At 36.9% G+C, this 23,497-nt stretch overlaps 1 protein-coding gene across 2 annotated transcripts in view; it reads right to left on the reverse strand.

The window, feature by feature from the left end:
* LOC117317869 (dnaJ homolog subfamily C member 10-like) overlaps positions 1 to 22,303 on the reverse strand; it is a 34,518-nt gene extending 12,215 nt beyond the window's left edge. For both annotated transcript variants that reach the window (XM_033872829.1, XM_033872828.1), the window contains exons 1-12: positions 22,024 to 22,303; positions 20,531 to 20,699; positions 16,940 to 16,990; positions 15,204 to 15,289; positions 14,601 to 14,726; positions 13,032 to 13,197; positions 8,078 to 8,121; positions 7,149 to 7,271; positions 4,121 to 4,210; positions 2,310 to 2,429; positions 1,203 to 1,314; positions 539 to 681 (exon numbers count right to left, since the gene is read on the reverse strand). In XM_033872829.1, coding sequence (XP_033728720.1) covers positions 539 to 681; positions 1,203 to 1,314; positions 2,310 to 2,429; positions 4,121 to 4,210; positions 7,149 to 7,271; positions 8,078 to 8,121; positions 13,032 to 13,197; positions 14,601 to 14,726; positions 15,204 to 15,289; positions 16,940 to 16,990; positions 20,531 to 20,699; positions 22,024 to 22,233 — 1,440 coding nt within the window. In that variant the 5' untranslated portion in view covers positions 22,234 to 22,303. The remainder of the gene's footprint in view (positions 1 to 538; positions 682 to 1,202; positions 1,315 to 2,309; positions 2,430 to 4,120; positions 4,211 to 7,148; positions 7,272 to 8,077; positions 8,122 to 13,031; positions 13,198 to 14,600; positions 14,727 to 15,203; positions 15,290 to 16,939; positions 16,991 to 20,530; positions 20,700 to 22,023) is intronic.
* Between the last annotated feature and the right edge of the window lie 1,194 nt (positions 22,304 to 23,497).

Here is a 23,497-nt window from a genome sequence, read left to right on the forward strand (position 1 = left end):
TGAAAATATCTAAATATGATTTTCAAATTTTTGAGGTTGTACATTTCATCAATTATACTATAATAGCTGTAAGAAGAGTTTTAGGAAGACTACATAGCATGCCAAGTGGGTTGAAATTCAGAATTAGTCTTTTAAAATGTAGGTCAAGGTCACAGTGAAGGTCACCACATCTGCAAATGTAGTACCACAAGAAAGGTCTTGTGACAATTAAGGAACACACATATCAAATACGAAAGCCCTATCTTGTACGGTTAATTTAATGTGGCAAAGGATAAAGTTTTTTAAAAACTAGGTCAAAAGTCACGTCAAGGTCAGTAGGTCCACAAATGTCTTGTGACAAGGAATGCACATGTTAAACACCAAAGCTGTATTGTCATCAGTATTGACAAAATGTTTTTAAATTTTCTTTTAATCTAGCTGTCTATATATGTCAACGATGCCTAAAATAGGGGTATAGCAGTAACTTGCCTAGACTTCATCCCTGTTACCTAAAAACACAAAATTAATTGACTGCAATAAATTGGGAGAGAAAACTCACCGGAGCAAAGAAATCGACGAACCATGGATCCGAGCTGTCAGGTCCAACTCTGTGATCTCGGAAATCTTCCTTACCAAGAGATTCCACTTTTGCCACTGCACTGTCGCGCGCAAACGCCGCAACATCATGAGCCGTCATTCGACCTGGTTACAAGGTCAAGAACAAATATTGGTCTTAACTTGCAGGTAAGATTTATGTCAAATGATGACTGAGTATGAATCAATTGTTTTTGGCCGTGCTGATCTCATAAAGGAATCATAGACATTCAATACATGAACTTCAGATTTCAGTTAGCACAAAACTCATCAGTCAAAGAGTCGCATCAAATCTTTAATTTATTTCCCCATGGAAATGTGATCGCTGCCTTTGAAGGTAAACTTTTCTTTGCAGAGAAAATATAAATCATAAACTTATGGTATCAAAATGGTGTTTCTAGTTCTACAATATTTATCAAATTAGCGTAGTCCACAGTAAATAGAACTAGTTTTGAGATAATACTCCTTACTGACAATTAAAATATAAAATCTCTGACAAGAGAGTGATTACCATGACATCAAAATGGTGTTTCTAGCACACATGTCCTATAATATTTATAAAATTAGTGTATTAAACAGCAAATAAAACTTGTTTGGAGATAACACTTGTAATTGACAATTAAGATTACCATAGTAGATTTCATAGCCCCCTGTCTGCTTAAACACCAGAAAGCTTGGGAACTTGATCACATGTACACTGTTACACTCGGCCCTCATCACCTGGCAGTCAACTCGTCCAATCTACAACACAATCAGGTAGTGTTGATCCGATCAATTTAATTGATAAGTCGTTAAACCTCTAGCTACGACCGAAACTTTCTGTGAGTGATCATGTTTGACTAGTGAGGTTCGCAGCAGACTTGAAAATCCAGTAATTAGAAAATAATACATTTACATCAAAACGTATTTAAACAATTTTTTAAAACAAAGACTGATATTTTCACACATATCCACCACTTTGTCCCTTTTTTTATTTAATTTTTCATTAGTGATGGGAATCTGTTTCATTTTCAGAATAGATAATTGCAAACTTGAAATTGATTGATTGATTATAATTGGTTGTCTAATAAAAATAGAATTGCCCTTTTGTAGAAAATTTATCTACATCAGAAGTACATTTATTACATGTCTTAGTCTTATTTTTAATACTGAACACAAAGCACTGAATGTTTGTTGATATACTAAAATCTCCTTAATCGCTTGTAAACGACCAATGAATATAATGGTAAAATATAAGAACTTCTTGGTTCGGTAACATTACAAAAATATGCCAAGCCAAAGATTGACAAATACTTCCAAAATATTCGAATTAGTTGCCTTTCCAAAATCATCATTAATGATTAATGAATTTAACTTTTTTTTAAAACTTATTTCCAAAATTTTATTTTATATCCTCAGCTCACCGCTAGTTTTGATATATAGAAAAATTAATGCTAATCACAGGTCAGCAGTGGGGCAGTGTCAAGGGAAACAATGCTAATCACAGGTCAGCAGTGGGGCAGTGTCAAGGGAAACATAGGGAAGAAAAACATTAAAGGGAAAGGATCCCAAAATTAGTTACTTCTTTCAAATCATAAGGTAAGTTTTTGTAATGGTACAATAATTTTGGACTAAAATAACGGATTCACAAAGAGAAATGAAACACTAGAATGCCCTTTTATGTAAAAATACAGAGATAAAAAAATGGTTGAACATATGTGGAACAGATACAAAACTTAAACATTTTGAGACTGTACCTGAATATCGGTGAGCATGCCCGGTAATTTCCTGAACTCAATGTCCTGAACAGCGTCCCCTTCCACAAAGTGTATCAGCCACGCCCTCTTCTGTCCCTTCTTTAGCCTCTCTTTGATCTCCTGATAAAACACAATCAAAATCAAAACCACATGACTAGACTAGGAATGAGTGTTTGGTGAGTCACACATCCAAACTAGGACTCGTATATCTGCTGTGGTCGATTTTCAATATACAGGATGCGTACAGATCTGGTGAACCAAATCCAATGCCTTTTGAGGCCCTAATTCAGTTTTGTCAAGGACATTTTCATTTAGAATACAAGACATTTTTTATAAACAATGCCATTTCAGATGTAATTCCAGTACTGATTCATCCATTTCTGGAAATCCATCAGATTTTGGACACAAACACGTCACCTTTGAATTTGTGGAACCAAGATTTCTTATAATTTCAACTGAAAATACATTTCCCAATACTTGTTGTGATATGTCATTACATTATTTTAAGTACAAATGTATTTTTCAAGACCACTGGCCAGGATTCAAGGACTTTTCAAGACCACTGGCCAGGATTCAAGGGCTTTTCATAACCACTGGCCAGGATTCAAGGGCTTTTCAAGACCACTGGCCAGGATTCAAGGGCTTTTCATAACCACTGGCCAGGATTCAAGGGCTTTTCAAGACCACTGGCCAGGATTCAAGGGCTTTTCATAACCACTGGCCAGGATTCAAGGGCTTTTCATAACCACTGGCCAGGATTCAAGGGCTTTTCAAGACCACTGGCCAGGATTCAAGGGCTTTTCATAACCACTGGCCAGGATTCAAGGGCTTTTCATAACCACTGGTCAGGTTTCAAGGGCTTTTCATAACCACTGGTCAGGTTTCAAGGGCTTTTCATAACCACTGGTCAGGTTTCAAGGGCTTTTCAAGACCACTGGCCAGGATTCAAGGACTTTTCAAGGCCACAGGTCAGGATTCAAGGAATTTTCAAGGCCACAGGCCAGGACTCAAGAGCTTTGCAGGGCAAAAAGTCATGATTCCAAGACTTTAATATCACAGGCCAAGATTCAAGGGTTTTTCATGGTCACACTCACAGGCTGGGATTCAATTAAATTCAAGACTTTTCACATTTAGCTGAAAGTCAAATTCAAATACTCTAAGGATTGTGTTCCTTCTGTGATTATTGTGATATTATGGCTTTGGTAGAGCACTCTTATTGCAATCATCTTACTATTGATGTCTACTTTGTTGCAGTTGCAAAACTTCAGGAAATGTCTCTCTCTATTAGCCATATGTACCTGAAGTGATGACCTAACCTTTGACCTCAAAGTTTATGGTGACATAACCTTTGACCTTGAGTTATGGTGACCTAAGTGATGTGTTTTCTTACTGTAATGGAGACATTACAAAACTCATTGACCTTACCTTTGACCTTGAAGTCTATGGGGACATAACCTTTGACCTTGAGTTATGGTGACCTTAGTGATGTGTTTTCTTAGTGTAACGGAGACATTACAAATCTCATTGACCTTACCTTTGACCTTGAAGTTTATGGGGACATAACCTTTGACCTTGAGTTATGGTGACCTTAGTGATGTGTTTTCTTAGTGTAACGGAGACATTACAAATCTCATTGACCTTACCTTTGACCTTGAAGTCTATGGGGACATAACCTTTGACCTTGAAGTCTATGGGGACATAACTTTTGACCTTGAAGTTTATGGTGACATAACCTTTGACCTTGAGTTATGGTGACCGAAGTCATGTGCATTCTTTGTGAAAAGGGACATTACAAAACTCATTGACCTTACCTTAAAGGTTGTCTTGTCCAGAACTGCTACATCTGGTAGCTGAGACATCACCTGATGAGCTATCTCCTGGGCAAACAAACTGGTGATTTTCTGAAATATGCCAAATATATTGTAAGTAGTAAAGGCATCTTCAAAGCTATAAAGAGGTACCCTCTGCTATTACTGTATAAACATGTACCAGCTCTTATCCATGTTGAACCACCTCCCGTCACCTTCATGACCCTTATAAACTGACCCTCATCTCTTGTTGAGATCCCATATACATGTACCATATATACCATATATACCATGATATACAGTATATAATTATGTACATGTATAACCCCTCAGCCCACATTGAATCTCCTACCCCCCCCCCCCCCCCCCCCCCCCCCCCCTCATTAACATAAATAAACCAACCCTGGTCCTTTGTTGAGTTCCTCCTCACACACCATTGTTGAACCTCCTCCCTCATTCCATATATTTTCACAAACACTACCATATACATCTATTGTTAGGCCCGGATAGAAGCGCATGAGGGGTCTAACTGTAGGAAGAAACTGGGGTACCTGATGTAGGTGAAAGGCAAGTGTGTTAGTTACCACTGTGCCCCTCAACTATATATACCTACCTCTCAACTATATATACCTACCACTCAACTATATATACCTACCTCTCAACTATATATACCTACCACTCAACTATATATATCTACCACTCAACTATATATACCTACCTCTCAACTATATATACCTACCACTCAACTATATATACCTACCTCTCAACTATATATACCTACCTCTCAACTATATATACCTACCGCTCAACTATATATACCTACCTCTCAACTATATATACCTACCTCTCAACTATATATACCTACCTCTCAACTATATATACCTACCTCTCAACTATATATACCTACGACTCAACTATATATACCTACCACTCAACTATATATACCTACCACTCAACTATATATACCTACCACTCAACTATGTATACCTACCACTCAACTATATATACCTACAACTCAATTATATATACCTACCACACAACTATATATACCTACCACTCAACTATATATACCTACCACTCAACTATATATACCTACCTCTCAACTATATACATGTATACCTACCACTCAACTATATATATACCTACCTCTCAACTATATATATACCTACCTCTCAACTATATATACCTACCTCTCAACTATATATATACCTACCTCTCAACTATATATATACCTACTCAACTATATATACCTACCTCTCAACTATATATATACCTACTCAACTATATATACCAACCACTCAACTATATATACCTACCACTCAACTATATATACCTACCTCTCAATTATATATACCTACCACTCAACTATATATACCTACCACTCAACTATATATACCTACCTCTCAACTATATATACCTACCACTCAACTATATATACCTACCTCTCAACTATATATACCTACCTCTCAACTATATATACCTACCTCTCAACTATATATACCTACCACTCAACTATATATATCTACCACTCAACTATATATACCTACCACTCAACTATATATACCTACCACTCAACTATATATATATCTACCACTCAACTATATATACCTACCACACAACTATATATACCTACCACTCAACTATATATACCTACCACTCATCTATATATACCTACCACTCGACTATATATACCTACCTCTCAACTATATATATACCTACCACTCAACTATATATACCTACCACTCAACTATATATACCTACCGCTCAACTATATACCTACCACTCACTATTACGTATACCTACCACTCAACTATATATACCTACCTACTCACTATATACTACCTCCACTCAACTAGATACATGTATACCTACCACTCACTATATATACCTACCCTCAACTATATATACCTACCACTCAACTATATATACCTACCAACGCAACTATATAGACCTACCTCTCAACTAACAATACCTACCACTCAACTATATATACCTACCGCTCAACTATATATACCTACCTCTCAACTATATATACCTACCACTCAACTATATATACCTACCTCTCAACTATATATACCTACCTCTCAACTATATATACCTACCACTCAACTATATATACCTACCACTCAACTATATATACCTACCGCTCAACTATATTCACTTACCACTCAACTTTATACATGTATACCTACCACTCAACTATATATACCTACCACTCGACTATATATACCTACCACTCAACTGTATATACCTATCACTCAACTATATATACATACCAATCAACTATATATACCTACCACTCAACTATATATACCTACCACTCAACTATATATACCTACCACTCAACTATATATACCTACCACTCAACTATATATACCTACCACTCAACTATATATACCTACCACTCATCTATATATACCTACCACTCGACTATATATACCTACCGCTCAACTATATATACCTACCACTCAACTATATACATGTATACCTACCACTCAACTATATATACCTACCTCTCAACTATATATACCTACCACTCAACTATATATACCTACCGCTCAACTATATATACCTACCACTCAACTATATATACCTACCGCTCAACTATATATACCTACCTCTCAACTATATATACCTACCTCTCAACTATATATACCTACCACTCAACTATATATACCTACCTCTCAACTATATATATCTACCACTCAACTATATATACCTACCTCTCAACTATATATACCTACCACTCAACTATATATACCTACCACTCAACTATATATACCTACCACTCAACTATATATACCTACCACTCAACTATATATACCTACCTCTCAACTATATATACCTACCACTCAACTATATATACCTACCTCTCAACTATATATACCTACCACTCAATACCTACCGCTCACCTATATATACATACCACTCAACTATATATACCTACCTCTCAGCTATATATACCTACCTCTCAGCTATATATACCTACCTCTCAGCTATATATACCTACCACTCAACTATATATACCTACCAGCCCGACTCCTTTCATGACTTGTTGACTTTCGTAGAACATGGTACCATAGTCCACACCGAGACGTGTACACACATCCTCACTGTTGTGGCAGTCTATCTTCCCAACGTTCACCAGCTCCTCCTGGTGGTACACAAAATGTATTTAAAAAAAATGTCAGTCTTACATATTGATACAGAGGGCCGGGGACTAAAAATTTACAGGGAGCAATTGTAGTTGACAGAATATACATACTAGAATTATCAATTATATATATATATATATAACTTAGCAACACAAATTACGAAGGAAGACAACTTTTTGACTTGTGCACTGACCGGCCTTGAACTCACGATCTACGGCACCCAATCGCCTAGCCAGAAATACCCGCAGCTTATACCACTGCGCCACATCGGCATTCATATATATATATATATATGAACTAAGCCTTAAACAGAGTGACAGGTTGAGTGACTGATAAAGCTGAAATCTTTGTTCCGTAGTGATATTTGTTTTCTGTTTTCACATGGCACATGATGTTTCCCCTAGCCAAAAATAAATGTGTTATATTCCCAAAATAAAGAAAATGGCAGAATACCTTTCCAATTTTCATTAAAATAATACATGTACTGTATTTACCCAGTTTATGCAGGCACATAATACTATTACAGCCACAAAATTAGGTAGAAAATAACACTAACACCCCCATCTTAGGAAAGGAAACACCTGTTCTGACCAAGCATGTATTCTTGAAAATTTATATTTTATATAAAGTCTATCTTGAATTTTCTCTATACCTTTTAATACTGATGTAACAAAACAAGCTCTTATGCAGAGAGCCAAATGGCCTACATATACCTGTGTTTTGATAAATGTATATATATGCTTTAAAGATCACCAGGGGAGGCGATCACTATAGTAAATAGGACTAGATGATTTCATTTACGTACCAACATGGCCGCCAGTTTGATACATGTGCTCTTCGTCAAACAGTCTGAAGATAAAATAGTATGGTTAATATGTGTGCAGGGTTCCTCTATACATTTCATTTCATTGTAAAATATATAAACGGTATATGGTATTGCCTGCTCTTTTAAACTGCCCCCACAAGCCAAAAGAATTTATTTATGAATTTAAGTCTACAGATACTTTGCTCTGGTACATTGCCTACAAGTTTTCTGCTTTGTAAAGAATTTAAATTGCAAATACTTTTTTTTCGCAAAATTACCTCTTCAGACAAATTTGGGAATAAATGGTTTGGCAAACGTTGATCTAGAAATGACTTTTAAATCACAAATGATTTATTAGAGTTATGGACTTGCAAGATAAGTCTGCTGAATCGGTAAATGATAGCCTGGTCAGGATTTGAATTCATGACAGACTCTCCTCGCATATTAATGCAAAAGTCAAACCCATGTGAAATATAAGTGATTTACAGGCTCTACAATGTGGGCACCAGCTGACACAAAGTCGACATTTTGTGTTTTCAATGTTTGTATTAGATGTATTGGTTTCGTAGATTAGACAATTACTGTAAAATGACTAGGCACAACCTTTTCCCAGGTATAAGAGTAGTCATTCTTGATAATTTAAGTTTGAATGGTGACTATATGTGCCATAGTCAGAAACCTGCCCGATTGTTCCGTTATTTATTCATAATATACCCGAGTTGAAACTGCTCCCACATGGTGTCGTGCATTATTTTTTACAATCTTCAAAAGCCAGTTAAAATCCGACTGTGTACTAATACAGAAAAAGTTGGACCATGAGAATTTTCGACCTATGTTAATAATGCATATATTTTAGGTCACATGACCCAGCTGAGGAAGATAACTACGTCATGCACTGTAGACTGGTTCACAACCATCAGGTTCCTAAACAAGATGTGTATTGTATCTGTATTTGGTGATCTGCATGAGAAAATAGCCATTTCCATAAACACTGTGAATATTTCTCAGATTTATTTAAGAAGTACAGCATTAACACCCATGTGCGTATGATGTTTTGTCTATAACTGAGAGTACAGCATAGTTTTTTGTTTTGTTTTGTTTTTTGGGAAAAAACCTAGATAACTAGCAGAAGGCAGTCTTTGATGATTTAAACAAATCCAGCTGACAACACAGAAAATTACAACATGGTACGCTAGATATATTATGGTGAGTAAACCATCACACATTTGATTAATGGCTGCTATCCCTACAGTTAGAAGGCAGACAATGAAGAAAGCTGTTTTATATTAATTTTGTCCCTCATAGCTGATTAAGTAATACACATTATACCTGATTCCATATCTTATTGAATTAATTCAGTAGGTAATGGGCAAAGGCTTATCATGTAATACCTATATAAGTCCCCTCCCTAGGGTGGAATAATGGACTGTATACATAGACAGTATAATATAATTAATACCTATATAAGTCCCCTCCCTAAGGTAGAATAACGGACTGTCTACATAGATAGTATAATATCATTAATATCTATATAAGTCCCCTCCCTAGGGTGGAATAATGGACTATAAATAGACAGTATAATATAATTAATACCTATATAAGTCCCCTCCCTAGGGTGGAATAATGGACTGTATACATAGATAGTATAATATCATTAATACCTATATAAGTCCCCTCCCTAGGGTAGAATAATGGACTGTATACATAGATTATAAGACTCTTTCATATGTGTATATGTAGGATAGGGACATTCCACCCGAGGGGTCACAAAATGTGGTGAAACCCGAGGCTTGCCGAGGGTTTTACCACATTTTGTGATCCCGAGGGTGGAATATCCCTATCCTACATACACACATAATGAAAGAGTCTTTTTCTCTCATATCATTACCGAATTTCTGGCGAAAGTGTCCCTCAGCCATCCATTTTCTTCAATTTTTTAATTTCTTTATTTGACGTTTTTACTAAATATACTTGTGATATTCTGAAAGATCATACCCTATTTTTAGCAAACAGTGTTTGCACACAAATTTCATTCATTTTGTGGTTAAGTGATGAACGAATGAACAATTCGCCGATAAAAATTAACGTAACTTGACCGACTTTTACGTGGCCGTGATCAAATTGTCAACATCCGAGAAAAAGAAGTTCTATCAACAATACTGAAAGCCAACGCTGAAATGAGTTTCCCAACTTCACATATAATTTGATTTGCACCTCGACATATTTAATCATTTCACAGAACACACTGTACTTTTAAATGTCAAGTCAATTTTTTTTTTATAAAATACTACGTCACTGCATGACGTCACGACTGTCATTGGAATTCCATTCATAGTTCAATGAGAGTGATGTCGATCTCGATCGCCATGACGCGGCGATGTTTCGTGGCTGGTAATTTTAAATTCACTGTGATTTTGGCAACTTCGTGTGTGAACCAGCGAACAGTGACTCTATACGAGTATTCGATCTTTTCTGTGACATAGGATTATATGTGTTTAACCGGTTGTCTTGATGGAATGACGAAGGTAGGTCAGTCGATAGGCTAACGATGATCATATTGAAAGGCTAGGATGGCAGTTAGTTTTCATGGTTACTCTACACAAATATAGACTCTGAGTTACAATTGAAATAAATATTTTTTATATGAACATCGAGGGGTGTCATTTTTACCGAATGTTCGTTCATTTAAGAGCCAATTCCCAACTTCCAAATACACAGGTTACTGAGTAGGCCTAACAGTTACTGACAGTACAGTAGAGTAAACAAATTCCAGGGCCCCCTGCTGACGCAAACGGAACCATTTCATAGGTTGTGACGTTTGACATTTTCTTTTTTATATTTTTTTATGTATGGCTTTTATTTTACTTCCTGTCATTGCCAGGTGATTGTGTGTGTTTACATGTTTTTAATGACAAATGACAAATCTGTCGGGTAGGCAAGTCTGTATTGTACTGTAACTGTTACAACAGGCCTGTAACGTTAGGCGTAGTCTAACTGTTTGTTACAGTAACGGAGTTATATGTTCGCTCAGATGAAATGTCTAATCGTTTAACCGTGTAGCCCTATTGATTTACTGCTGATATGATATATATTTATCTAAGAATGTATGTATTTTTATAGTTAAGTCCAACGTTTCAAAACCGACACCGACGATAAGGACTGTCGGATGTGAACACAAGCAGACGACGTTGTGAGAGTTGTCCCCCTTGAACGCAGATTAATCCGCGCGCGTGAAATGCTATGTAAGATAGATTTATCTTACATAGCTATCTTACATGGGCAAACTCTATCCAACATGGCGAGATATGAGAGAAAGTATAATATCATTAATACCTATATAAGTCCCCTCCCTAGGGTGGAATAATGGACTGTATATATAGACAGTATAATATAATTAATACCTATATAAGTCCCCTCCCTAGGGTAGAATAATGGACTGTATACATAGATAGTATAATATTATTAATACCTATATAAGTCCCCTCCCTAGGGTGGAATAATGGACTATAAATAGACAGTATAATATAAAATTCAACAAGACAGTATACGAATATCACAGCAACACGACCTAACACATGCCACATATAGTAAGGTGTTAGTTACCAACATGACCTAACACATGCCACATAGTAAGGTGTTGGTTACCAACACGACCTAACACATGCCACATAGTAAGGTGTTAGTTACCAACACGACCTAACACATGCCACATAGTAAGGTGTTGGTTACCAACACGACCTAACACATGCCACATAGTAAGGTGTTGGTTACCAACATGACCTAACACATGCCACATAGTAAGGTGTTGGTTACCAACACGACCTAACACATGCCACATAGTAAGGTGTTAGTTACCAACACGACCTACCACATGCCACATAGTAAGATGTTGGTTACCTCCCTTACATCGTGTTTATGTTCACATAAAGAGTTAATGCCTTATAGATTTTTTTCTTACTTTACCTCGTCATCGTCCAAATATACTTCATATTATTTATTTATCAGCAAATAAGCCCCTGCTCATAAATGTTCTCTCCCCAAAGTTTTATACTAAACTTTTACACTAGGGGAGGGGGTTTATTTGATACTAAACTTTTACACTAGGGGAGGAGCCTTATTTGATACTAAACTTTTACACTAGGGGAGGGGGCTTATTTGATACTAAACTTTTACACTAGCAGAGGGGGCTTATTTGATACTAAACTTTTAAAGTAGGGGAGGAGCCTTATTTGATACTAAACTTTTACACTAGGGGAGGGGGCTTATTTGATATTAAACTTTTACACTAGCAGAGGGGGCTTATTTGATACTAAACTTTTAAAGTAGGGGAGGAGCCTTATTTGATACTAAACTTTTACACTAGGGGAGGGGGCTTATTTGATACTAAACTTTTACACTAGGGGAGGAGCCTTATTTGATACTAAACTTTTACACTAGGGGAGGAGCCTTATTTGATACTAAACTTTTACACTAGGGGAGGGGGCTTATTTGATACTAAACTTTTACACTAGCAGAGGGGGCTTATTTGATACTAAACTTTTACACTAGGGGAGGAGCCTTATTTGATACTAAACTTTTACACTAGGGGAGGGGGCTTATTTGATACTAAACTTTTACACTAGCAGAGGGGGCTTATTTGATACTAAACTTTTACACTAGGGGAGGAGCCTTATTTGATACTAAACTTTTACACTAGGGGAGGAGCCTTATTTGATACTAAACTTTTACACTAGGGGAGGGGGCTTATAGTAGCATAAATATTGTAATAACATTTACACTAGGGGAGGGGGCTTCTTTGAGTATAAGTACTAAACACTAGAGGAAGGAGCTTATCTAAGGATAAATCATTTTACTTAACTTTAACATTTTGGGAAGCTGATATGGTACTAACTTTCACACTGGGAAGGGGGGCTTATATATAGGATAAATAGGCTAACAGTCAATGTGTGCTTACCTCCCCCGTCACCACAGAATGTGATGAGCCATGGTCGGTCATTGTCAGGGTTAGTGGTAAAACTGTCAAAGTTTCCCCTCCACAGGTCCACCACCGAGGCCTTCACCTCTTTTAAAGCATACTTCACCATCGGCCCTGTCATCCTCTCTCCATGGTACTTCTCTCTCTGTAATCGGTTTTACAGTACATAAATTTCAGGTATGGGTAATATCTCATTTCTGTTGGATTTTATGTATTCAAAGGCAAGTGAGGTAAAGTCCAAAAAATTTCAAAAATCTTTTTTTTTTTCCCAAAAACTCTTTTAGTTCAACTCCAGCAGGGGATAGTTTAACCCCCACAGGGACCATATTACCATAAATTACTATGCCTTTCAACACTTGCACCAACAACTTAACATTTGAAATCCAACGCCAGCGCCGGAGCTCTCCCTATTCTCAGAAGAGATGAGCTAAAATTGACATATCACAAGTGAGTCACAATTGTGTTCCAATCAACCCAACTGTAAATGAGTACGGTGTAGGACAGGGCAAGGATTTTTGTGTGTAAACTGTTAGACTGTTAGGCTGTTAGCGCCGAAATGGCAGCTCTGGCTGTATGCTCCCCAGGTAGTTGGGAAAGACATTAGCTAGTTGCTAAAGCCCAATAACTACAGACAGTCCCTGACATTACCGCTGGGTACATGATGAGAGAGGAGTATTTCATCATAAGGGGAGACAACTTTGACTTTACCACTGGGTACATGATGAGAGAGGGGTATTACATAATAAGGGGAGACAACTTTGACATTACCACTGGGTACATGATGAGAGAGGAGTATTTCATCATAAGGGGAGACAACTTTGACATTACCACTGGGTACATGATGAGAAAGGAGTATTTTATCATAAGGGGAGACAACTTTGACATTACCGCTGGGTACATGATGAGAGAGGGGTATTACATCACAAGGGGAGACAACTTTGACATTACCACTGGGTACATGATGAGAGAGGAGTATTTCATCATAAGGGGAGACAACTTTGACTTTACCACTGGGTACATGATGAGAGAGGGGTATTACATAATAAGGGGAGACAACTTTGACATTACCACTGGGTACATGATGAGAGAGGAGTATTTCATCATAAGGGGAGACAACTTTGACATTACCACTGGGTACATGATGAGAAAGGAGTATTTTATCATAAGGGGAGACAACTTTGACATTACCGCTGGGTTCATGATGAGAGAGGGGTATTACATCACAAGGGGAGACAACTTTGACATTACCACTGGGTACATGATGAGAAAGGAGTATTTTATCATAAGGGGAGACAACTTTGACATTACCGCTGGGTTCATGATGAGAGAGGAGTATTACATCATAAGGGGAGACAACTTTGACATTACCGCTGGGTACATGATGAGAGAGGAGTATTACATCATAAGGGGAGACAACTTTGACATTACCGCTGGGTACATAATGAGAGAGGGGTATTACATAATAAGGGGAGACAACTTTGACATTACCGCTGGGTTCATGATGAGAGAGGGGTATTACATCACAAGGGGAGACAACTTTGTCATTACCGCTGGATACATGATGAGAGAGGGGTAGGACCGGACACCCTGCATCCTACACAGCTGCCAATCATCTTCACAGTTCACGGCTCCGATTCTGATCACACCCTCCAACTCTTGTGCAACTTCTCTCCACTGTCAACAAGAAAAAGAAGTATCCTCAAATGAGCCTCTGCCCACTCAAATTTAAGATGGATTTTTTTTACTTTTATGTAAAAACCATAGCTTTAAAAAGGTTACCTGAAAGTTATTCACAAATCAGCCTTTCCCAAATTTAAGGATGAAGACCCTAACCTTTTGTTAATATAATTAAATACATTAATGGTATATATTTAATGTAACATTTTTGAAATATTACTGTACTACATTTTCTCATTTCACAATTTGGAAATTCAGCAGAAAATAACAACATTGTCATTTGACAGTATTTCAGGCTCTGATGTGATGTTATATTTTTTAGGTGTGGGTTTTACTTCATGCATCTGGGGGCATACTACAGTATTTATCAGACATCTTGACATGGTCTAACTGTATCAATACTGCTTGTTTGTTTAAAATGTGTTGTTAGATGTTTTTACATTGTAATACTCTGCTTTAATATAAGATACTTACGTGTGGCGCTAAGTCATGGCAGTGGCCGCAGTGAGGGGAGTAATAGTTGACAAACCAAATGTCATCTGTTCCTTCAACAGACTGTTCTGTAAACAAAAAATAGACATAGTATCACAAAACATACATTGTATTATAAAACATACATTATATTACAAAACATACATTGTATTATAAAACATACATTATATTACAAAACATACATTGTATTATAAAACATACATTATATTACAAAACATACATTGCACCACAAAACATACATTATATTATGGAACATACATTGTATTACATAACATACATAATACCACAAAACATACATTGTATTACAAAACATACATTGTCCCACAAAACATACATTGTATTACAAAACATACATTGTACCACAAAACATACATTGTACCACAAAACATACATTGTACCACAAAACATACATTGTATAATGGAACATACATTGTATAATGGAACATACATTGTATTACGGAACATACATTGTATTATGGAACATACATTGTATTAGAAATCAGCAATTATATTACAAACAAGAGGCCCATGGGCTTTAACGGTCACCTGAGATTTGAAATATTTCAGTTAATGAAACTGACCCTTTTTGGCCCCACCCATCAGTCCCTGGGGGTCAATCAAGGCCAACATGTGCACACCATCAAACTGTCATCCCATGCTGGTAATGTTATCCAAATTAGAATTAATTCCAATAGAAATCAAACAAATGATAGTCAAAAATGTGATTTCCCTATATAAACTATAGTAAAGTTTACTCCCAACCCAGGGGCAAACGTGCAACCCCAGGATCATGAAATTCACAATTTTGGTAAAGCACCTTAAGACCCTTCAATCTATGAAGAGTGTTTGATTCTACCTTATCTCAGAGTAGAGAAGAAGATTTTTGAAATTTCAGTCACTTTGACCCTTTTTAGCCCCGCCCATCAGCCCCTGGGGATCAATTAGGGCCAAAATGTGCATACCATCAAACTGTCATCCCATGCTGATAATATAAACCAAGTTAGAATGAATTCCAATAGAAATCCAACAAAAAATAGTCAAAAATGTGATTTCCTTATATAAACTATAGTAAAGTTTACACCCACCCCAAGGGCAAACATGAGACCCCAGGGTCATGAAATTCACAACTTTGGTAAAACACCTTAAGACCCTTATATCTATGAAGTGTGTTTGATTCCACTATATCTGAGAGTAGAGAAGAAGATTTTTGAAATTTTAGTCAATTTGCTCCCTGCAAAATTTTATTGAATTTGGTCCAGTGGTTTTGGAGAAGAAGTTGAAAATGTAAATTGTTTACGGACGGACGACGCACAACGGACGTAGACAGACAAAAGGCAATTAGAATAGGTCACTTGAGACTTTGTCTCAGGTGACCTAAAAATATATTATATTACAAAACATACATAAAATCAGACTCATCATTGAATGAGCATAACTAGAGACCAAACGGATCCCTTCAGTTCTTTTCAAGAAATAGCATTAACAATCTTCAACTGGCAAAATTCAAGATCAGCCTGTTGGCCATCTTGCTTTCCCGATCAGACTGGACACCATTAGGGATCAAGGAAAACTCTCATGTGAAGTTTGAGAATAATCCTTCTGGTACTTCTCAGAAATATTGAGAACAAGCACAGTTGTAGTGCGATTAGAAGAAGATGGGCTAAAAATACAACTACATTATTGCATATAATGCATCATCCCATTACATTTTTACTTACCAAAGTCTGATCGGCTCAATGTTATAATCTCCTTGTCATCATCGTAGATTCCTAAAATAGATACAAACATCCAAAATGAACAAGGATATACATTGTTATACCCACAGTAGAACTTAATATCAAGTATTACAACAGACACTTCAACATCAGTCTCTCACCTCAATCATTATTCAAAGCACAACTTCCATTTCTCAACAGTAACTTCTCCTACCTTGGATATTTACATGTCCCAGCTGATTCGATGTTCAAGGACTTGTGTCCTTTATCACAATTTCTGTGACAAATGTCGACTACTGACAGGAAACTTATCAACACATGGTTTCAGGAGATAGAGGTTCATTAGGACCAAAGTTTTAAGGCTAATATCATAATCTCATTTGGAAATGTTATAACTCCGATCCTTGTGCGATATGAAGTCATAACTCTGATCCTTGTGCGATAGGGGCCGCGGTGGCAGAGTGGTTAAGGTGTCGCGACACTTTAACACTAGCCCTCCACCTCTGGGTTGCGAGTTCGAAACCTACGTGGGGCAATTGCCAGGTACTGACCGTAGGCCGGTGGTTTTTCTCCGGGTACTCCGGCTTTCCTCCACCTCCAAAACCTGGCACGTCCTTAAATGACCCTGGCTGTTAATAGGACGTTAAACAAAAACAAAAAAATGTGCGATATGAAGTCAGACGTGTTTGATAGTTGTTGATAAGCCTAGTGATTCCGGTGTCACCATCCAAATTCTCACTTGGAAGATGAGGCCTGACACAGATTTGACCTAAATTTAAATGGTAGGGGATGTTTGTGAAACAGAAGATTCTTCCTCTTCTGGAACACATGGTCCGTATTCTCTTTGTACTCAAATCTTAACTTGGTTTGTGTTTGGCACTTGTTTATGGATTATAGTAAGAATTTTAGTTACGTTTACATGTGCATATTCTGGGTTTTTTTTGTTTTTGATTTTTTATAATTTTATATTGTGCATGTACCAACACTGTCAATACAGTTTCCAGAATTGTAGGATTAACAGATCAGCCTGTGTGGCTGTATTAAACTAGACCTAATCTGTGGTTTTAATTTTGTTCCAAAATACACAAAATAAAATAACATTCATGATAGATGTTGGTACTACATTGTAGCTTATAGTTCAGGTTATTGGCCGTCTTTACCTCATAAAGAAAAAAAATTCAGTTTTGGTGAAAATAACAGTGGAACGTATATAAACTGGTACAGTTCCATTATATCCTATCACAAAAAACATTAAATATTTTTTAACAACAAAAAAATTATCATATTTTATTGTTCGTAACTTTGCTTTAACTGGTACACATAGACAATTATAGGATGTTCATATTCAATACATGTGCATAAACATCCGTCCAATATTGATTTTGTTAAATTGTATACTCACTCTCTGTACATCCTATAGATGATTAATATCCTATCGAGGGGAACTCCCAGTTTACAAAGAAAACCCCATGACTAACTAATGTAGTGAAATCCCAGCTGTCTACACAGTATAATGATGTATGTATAATGATGTATGTATTTATTTTGTGACCCTACAGGCTACAACATAATGTGTACATGTCTGAGTATCTCTAGTTTAGGTGACACAGTACAGTAAAGATTAGAGAGATTTCAGGATTTTTTGTTTTTATTTACACACTTGTCACATGGTATATTTAATTTGCTTTTAAATTATTCTACTTAAATACTGTATACCTGGTAATTTTCGCCCCCGTTTAATCTTCGCTACTTTCGCCCTTTGAAGATAGGGCGAATTTAAGATGAAGGCAAAAATTTCAAGCTGAATTGAAGGATTTATAAATCATAGTACATGGGCCAAGTGTAGTCAGATCACAAACATATCCTCCTCCTTGTAACTGTAAAAACACGTACTAGGCTAAGCACTAAATACGATACATTCTAAGTTATTAAAAAAAATCAGTCATTTTTTTTAAATTATCAAGTCCAGTAATGAAAAAAAATGAAATACAAAGTGGCATCAAATTCCTGCCATGGAAAAGACTAATTTTATGAGTTTATCGTCGCTTAATTGTGGCTAATCCATTCATGTGTACTGGTCAGTCATTAGTCACGGAGCGGTAATCTTACAATTGATCGTGTTTGCTTAAAATCACCCATGCATACCCGATACTTCTTGAATGAGCATGGACTAAAAGAAAATCTGAACACAGGTAAACATTCTTTGTTTCACACCTGATTACCTTTCACAGCTCATGTCGGTAAGACAATTTGGGAACTCGATAAGTCCTGAGTGGTCCGAGTGCAATTGTATTGAGAGTTCCGAATGGAATTTATCGATTTTAAAAACGAGGAAAATGATATTTCTTGAAAACCATTTAGGGCGAATTTAAAACGGGGCGAATATGTTTTGTGTTGCTCAAGGGCGAAAATAACCCGGGGCGAAACTTACCAGGTATACAGTAATCACCAATCAAATTATTTTCTGTCCTAATCATAATCAGTACACCAGAAACAAATTCACAATGATTTAAAGGCAGCCATAGCTCAGTCGGTTAGAGCGCCGGCCACGTAACCTCTGGTGTGTGGTTGGACACTCCCTACCAGTGGAAGGGGCCGCGGTGGCCGAGTGGTTAAGGTGTCCCGACACTTTAACACTAGCCCTCCACCTCTGGGTGGCGAGTTCGAAACCTACGTGGGGCAGTTGCCAGGTACTGACCGTAGGCCAGTGGTTTTTCTCCGGGTACTCCGGCTTTCCTCCACCTCCAAACCTGGCACGTCCTTAAATGACCCTGGCTGTTAATAGGACGTTAAACAAAAACAAACCAAACCAAACCCTACCAGTAGCGGTTTGCGTTTCTTGGGAAACTGAGAAATGGGCTGGTCTGTGCTGTCATGGTTGTATCCTTGGGCAAGACACTTAACCCAATTTGCTCTTGATGGCATGGGATGGGCCTCCCATATGTTGTTGAGTGAGGTAGTCACCAACTACTACAAGGAGGCCTCATCTCAAAATGACCTGGCTGTTCAGGGCGCAATAAAAACGAGAAAATAAACTGACCAACAAACAACAATCACAATGATCTGTGAAGGATTTAACATTTGATTTACTGTATTCTCTTGTAATGGACCTGGTAAGGAAACTCACGGAGAAACAAAATATAATAAACTGTATCAACTGAACACTCTGGTTGGCTCAGGTGAAACCAAGAGGGGTCTTACTGTGGGAGGAAACCAGAGTTCCCAGAAAAAACATACCTGGTCAGACAGACGACCCCATATACCTTTTAATGTCCAATCGGGAAATCGAATCCCAGTTGTAATTGCCTATATGTGAAAGGCAAGTGAGTTAACACTGTGCTACCAGACCATCTCATCAATTTCATGTTCTTATTACATTCTTGTGATCTAATAGATGCTGTCAGTGTATAAAGCTTAGTCATACAATTTTAATTTTAACCAAGAAGTCAAAAAGGTATTGAAAATAAGAATAAAGTCATCGTTTTGATCCATACAATCATGTTTGAACAGGAAATCAAAATTTAAACCAAGAGGTCAAAGATATTGAAAGAAAAAATGGTTTCTGAGTAATTATATGATGATACTTGTATTTACCGAATTCCTCTTGGTAGAACTTCCAGCTTTCGTACTGTCTCCCTCCATGGAAATCTTCCTTTAGGCCTTCCTCCCCATGAGTATCATATTTTTTTCTCAAATCTTCATCCTTCAGAACTTCATATGCACGTGTTAGTTTTAAGAATAGATCGTGGGCATTCGGATCATCCTATCAAACAAAATATTAGATATAGTTTGACATCCCTCAATCTCATTGGCTAAATTTATACAGTCACTTTCGGGTTAATATTTTGAGACACTGACATGACGTTTCTATTTTTAGAAACACCGAGTCAATATTGTGTTGTCACTTTGATGTGACTTTGCCCCAATGTAAATATTCTGATATCAAAAGAAATACCTGCAATTCTTCATCATATGTATTTAATATATACTAGAAAATGTCTGCAAGACTTCAATGCCACTGCTGTCACTTGACACCCCGAATCAGAGTTTGGTGAGGATCACATCAGCAGTTCCTGAGATAAGCTAGTTACATTGCATCAGCACAAGACGAGACGGACATGGGTAACATGATATACCCTCCCTCATTTCAGGACGGGGCATGCGCATAATTAAGAATATTTGATTTGGTCAATATGGTGTTTGACTGACATGGTAGTCTTAAATATCTCCATATATAGGGCATATGTTTGAGAATACCAGGTCAGTATAACACCATACTCACCTTAAAAAAGGTCCATATTTGATAAATGATACAGTATTAAAATTAATATTTAATCATATTCAGCAGGAAATAAATAGCCTATGCCTGATAAAAAGCCCTCCCATTTTGGTGCAGCTAGCTCAGTAACAAGTCAAGCAATAAGCCTGTGCAGTGGCATTATACATCCTACATTAAGTTAAAGTCTAATCGTGTCCAACCCTGACTCTTATTACAGGTTTAATACAGTACTATTGTGTATGTGTATCAATGTTATAAGCTATTTTTATCATAACTGGCCTGTTCCGACCATGGCATATGGATGGCTACGTAATAAATATTGACAAAATTGAAATAACACTTATGTGATGTCACAAATGCACTTTTGACGTCTCATAATTGTCAATTGTTGGGAGTCAAAACTTGCCCATTTTGTATAGGAATAAATTCAAAGCTTTGACCTATATCCTTATAAATATAATTTATATGATAAACGGAATCTTACACTTGTGGCTATGTCATACGGAATTAATAAAACTAGTTAGATAATCTGATACGCCACTTGCCTTAATGTTCATGGTGTATTAAATAAATTGAACTCATTTGGTAAGTTCTATCGGTATATTACACTGCCATGAGTATAAGACCCTGTATACATAAGTCAAAACATTAAACACTAGAACCGTTAACGTTGATGTCGAAAAGTAACACCACAATCTCGTAATGATGACTCTCTTAACTTCTGATGGAATGAAAAAAAAACCTAAGCTGTAATTATATAACTACAGACCTACATTAAGATACAAAAGTAAAAATTTATATTACTTACCGGATTTTTATCTGGATGCTTTGTGATGGCTAATGATTTGAATGCTTTTCTAATCTCCTTTGTCGTTGCACTTTTGGAAATGCCCAAGAGGTCGTAGAAATTCTCGGCACTCACCAACACCAGTACATTCCATATAATGCACAGTATGATAAATGATCGGAGTAGACGAACATTCTTTATGATATTCTTGTCCATGGAAATTAATTCCATTTTTATATATTTCCCCACTTCTGACTGTTTTATGTCACGTTTTGTACCAACTAGATGTATACAAGGTTTTCTTTACCTGAAATCAGGAAAAACAAATTTTTTCAAGATTTCTAAATAATGATCAAGGTATTGTTGTCTTGTACCTTCTATAAATTTGGTTAAAATGCAGAAAGGAGAGCTCACACATGTGTCACAAGCAGCCAAACAGACAACAGTATATATATCTGCATCCATCATGAAATATGTTGCAGTGACCACTAAAAAAACAAGCCTTTGGGGCGACAATAGCTCAGTCGGTTAGAACGCTGGCAACAACATCTCAGGTGGAAATCCTTGGTGCGTGGTTCAAAGCTCCCTACCTGTGTCTGTTTGTGTTTTTCAGGAAGCTGAGAAATGGTCTGTACTGTCATTGTTTTGTCCTTAGGCATGGAACTTTACACTGATTGCTCTGGACAGCATACCACGGGCCTCCTGTATGTTGTTCAGTGAGGTAGTCACCAACTACTACAAGGAGACCCTGCCTCAAAATTACCATGGCTGGTCACGGGGCGATAAATTAAACCAAGCAAACAATCAATCCAGCAGTTACCATTTTTATAATTGTTTAAGTACACTGACAACTATAACTTGAATTTACTTGTTTTCTGATAGAACTCACTATCTCATATATATAATATGTACAATGTGAAGGTCCCCCAAGTGAGCAAAGAAAAGAGCTATGCCTTTATATAGCTTTTTGCATAAAGTGACAATCATGGGTTAACTTGTTTACATGAAGAACTCACCATCTACATCATACAGTCAAACCTGTCTATAAAGGTCACCCACATGAGCAAAGAAAAGAGCAGGGCTTTTTCTCACTTGTTTGGGATGGGGCCTTTTCGTCTCATTTTGGGAAAAAAATTAGTGAATTGGGAAAGATTTTTCAGGTGTAAACTGCAAATTTTGGGAATTTGGCTTAAATATGAACAAATTTTAATTGGGAATGGGGCCCATTAAAGGCCCCAAAAAGTGGCCTTTATTAGCAGATTTTTTGTTTCATAAAGGTGGTCAATTTCACGTCTAACTTGATACACAATAAACATTTTAATTACTGCAAGCTGCCATTCAGGAAAAGGAACAGTACATGATCAAACAATGTTAAAGAGGATTGGTGAGAAACTTACAACGGGCACCTTGTAACAGCTGTCACGATAGTGTCAGATGATCAGCGACCTAAGTAAAGTATTGTATTAAAACTTGTATAAGCCTTTTAAATCAAGTT

Source organism: Pecten maximus, chromosome 19 (assembly GCF_902652985.1).
Source record: "Pecten maximus chromosome 19, xPecMax1.1, whole genome shotgun sequence".
In the NCBI taxonomy this organism is placed as follows: domain Eukaryota; kingdom Metazoa; phylum Mollusca; class Bivalvia; order Pectinida; family Pectinidae; genus Pecten; species Pecten maximus.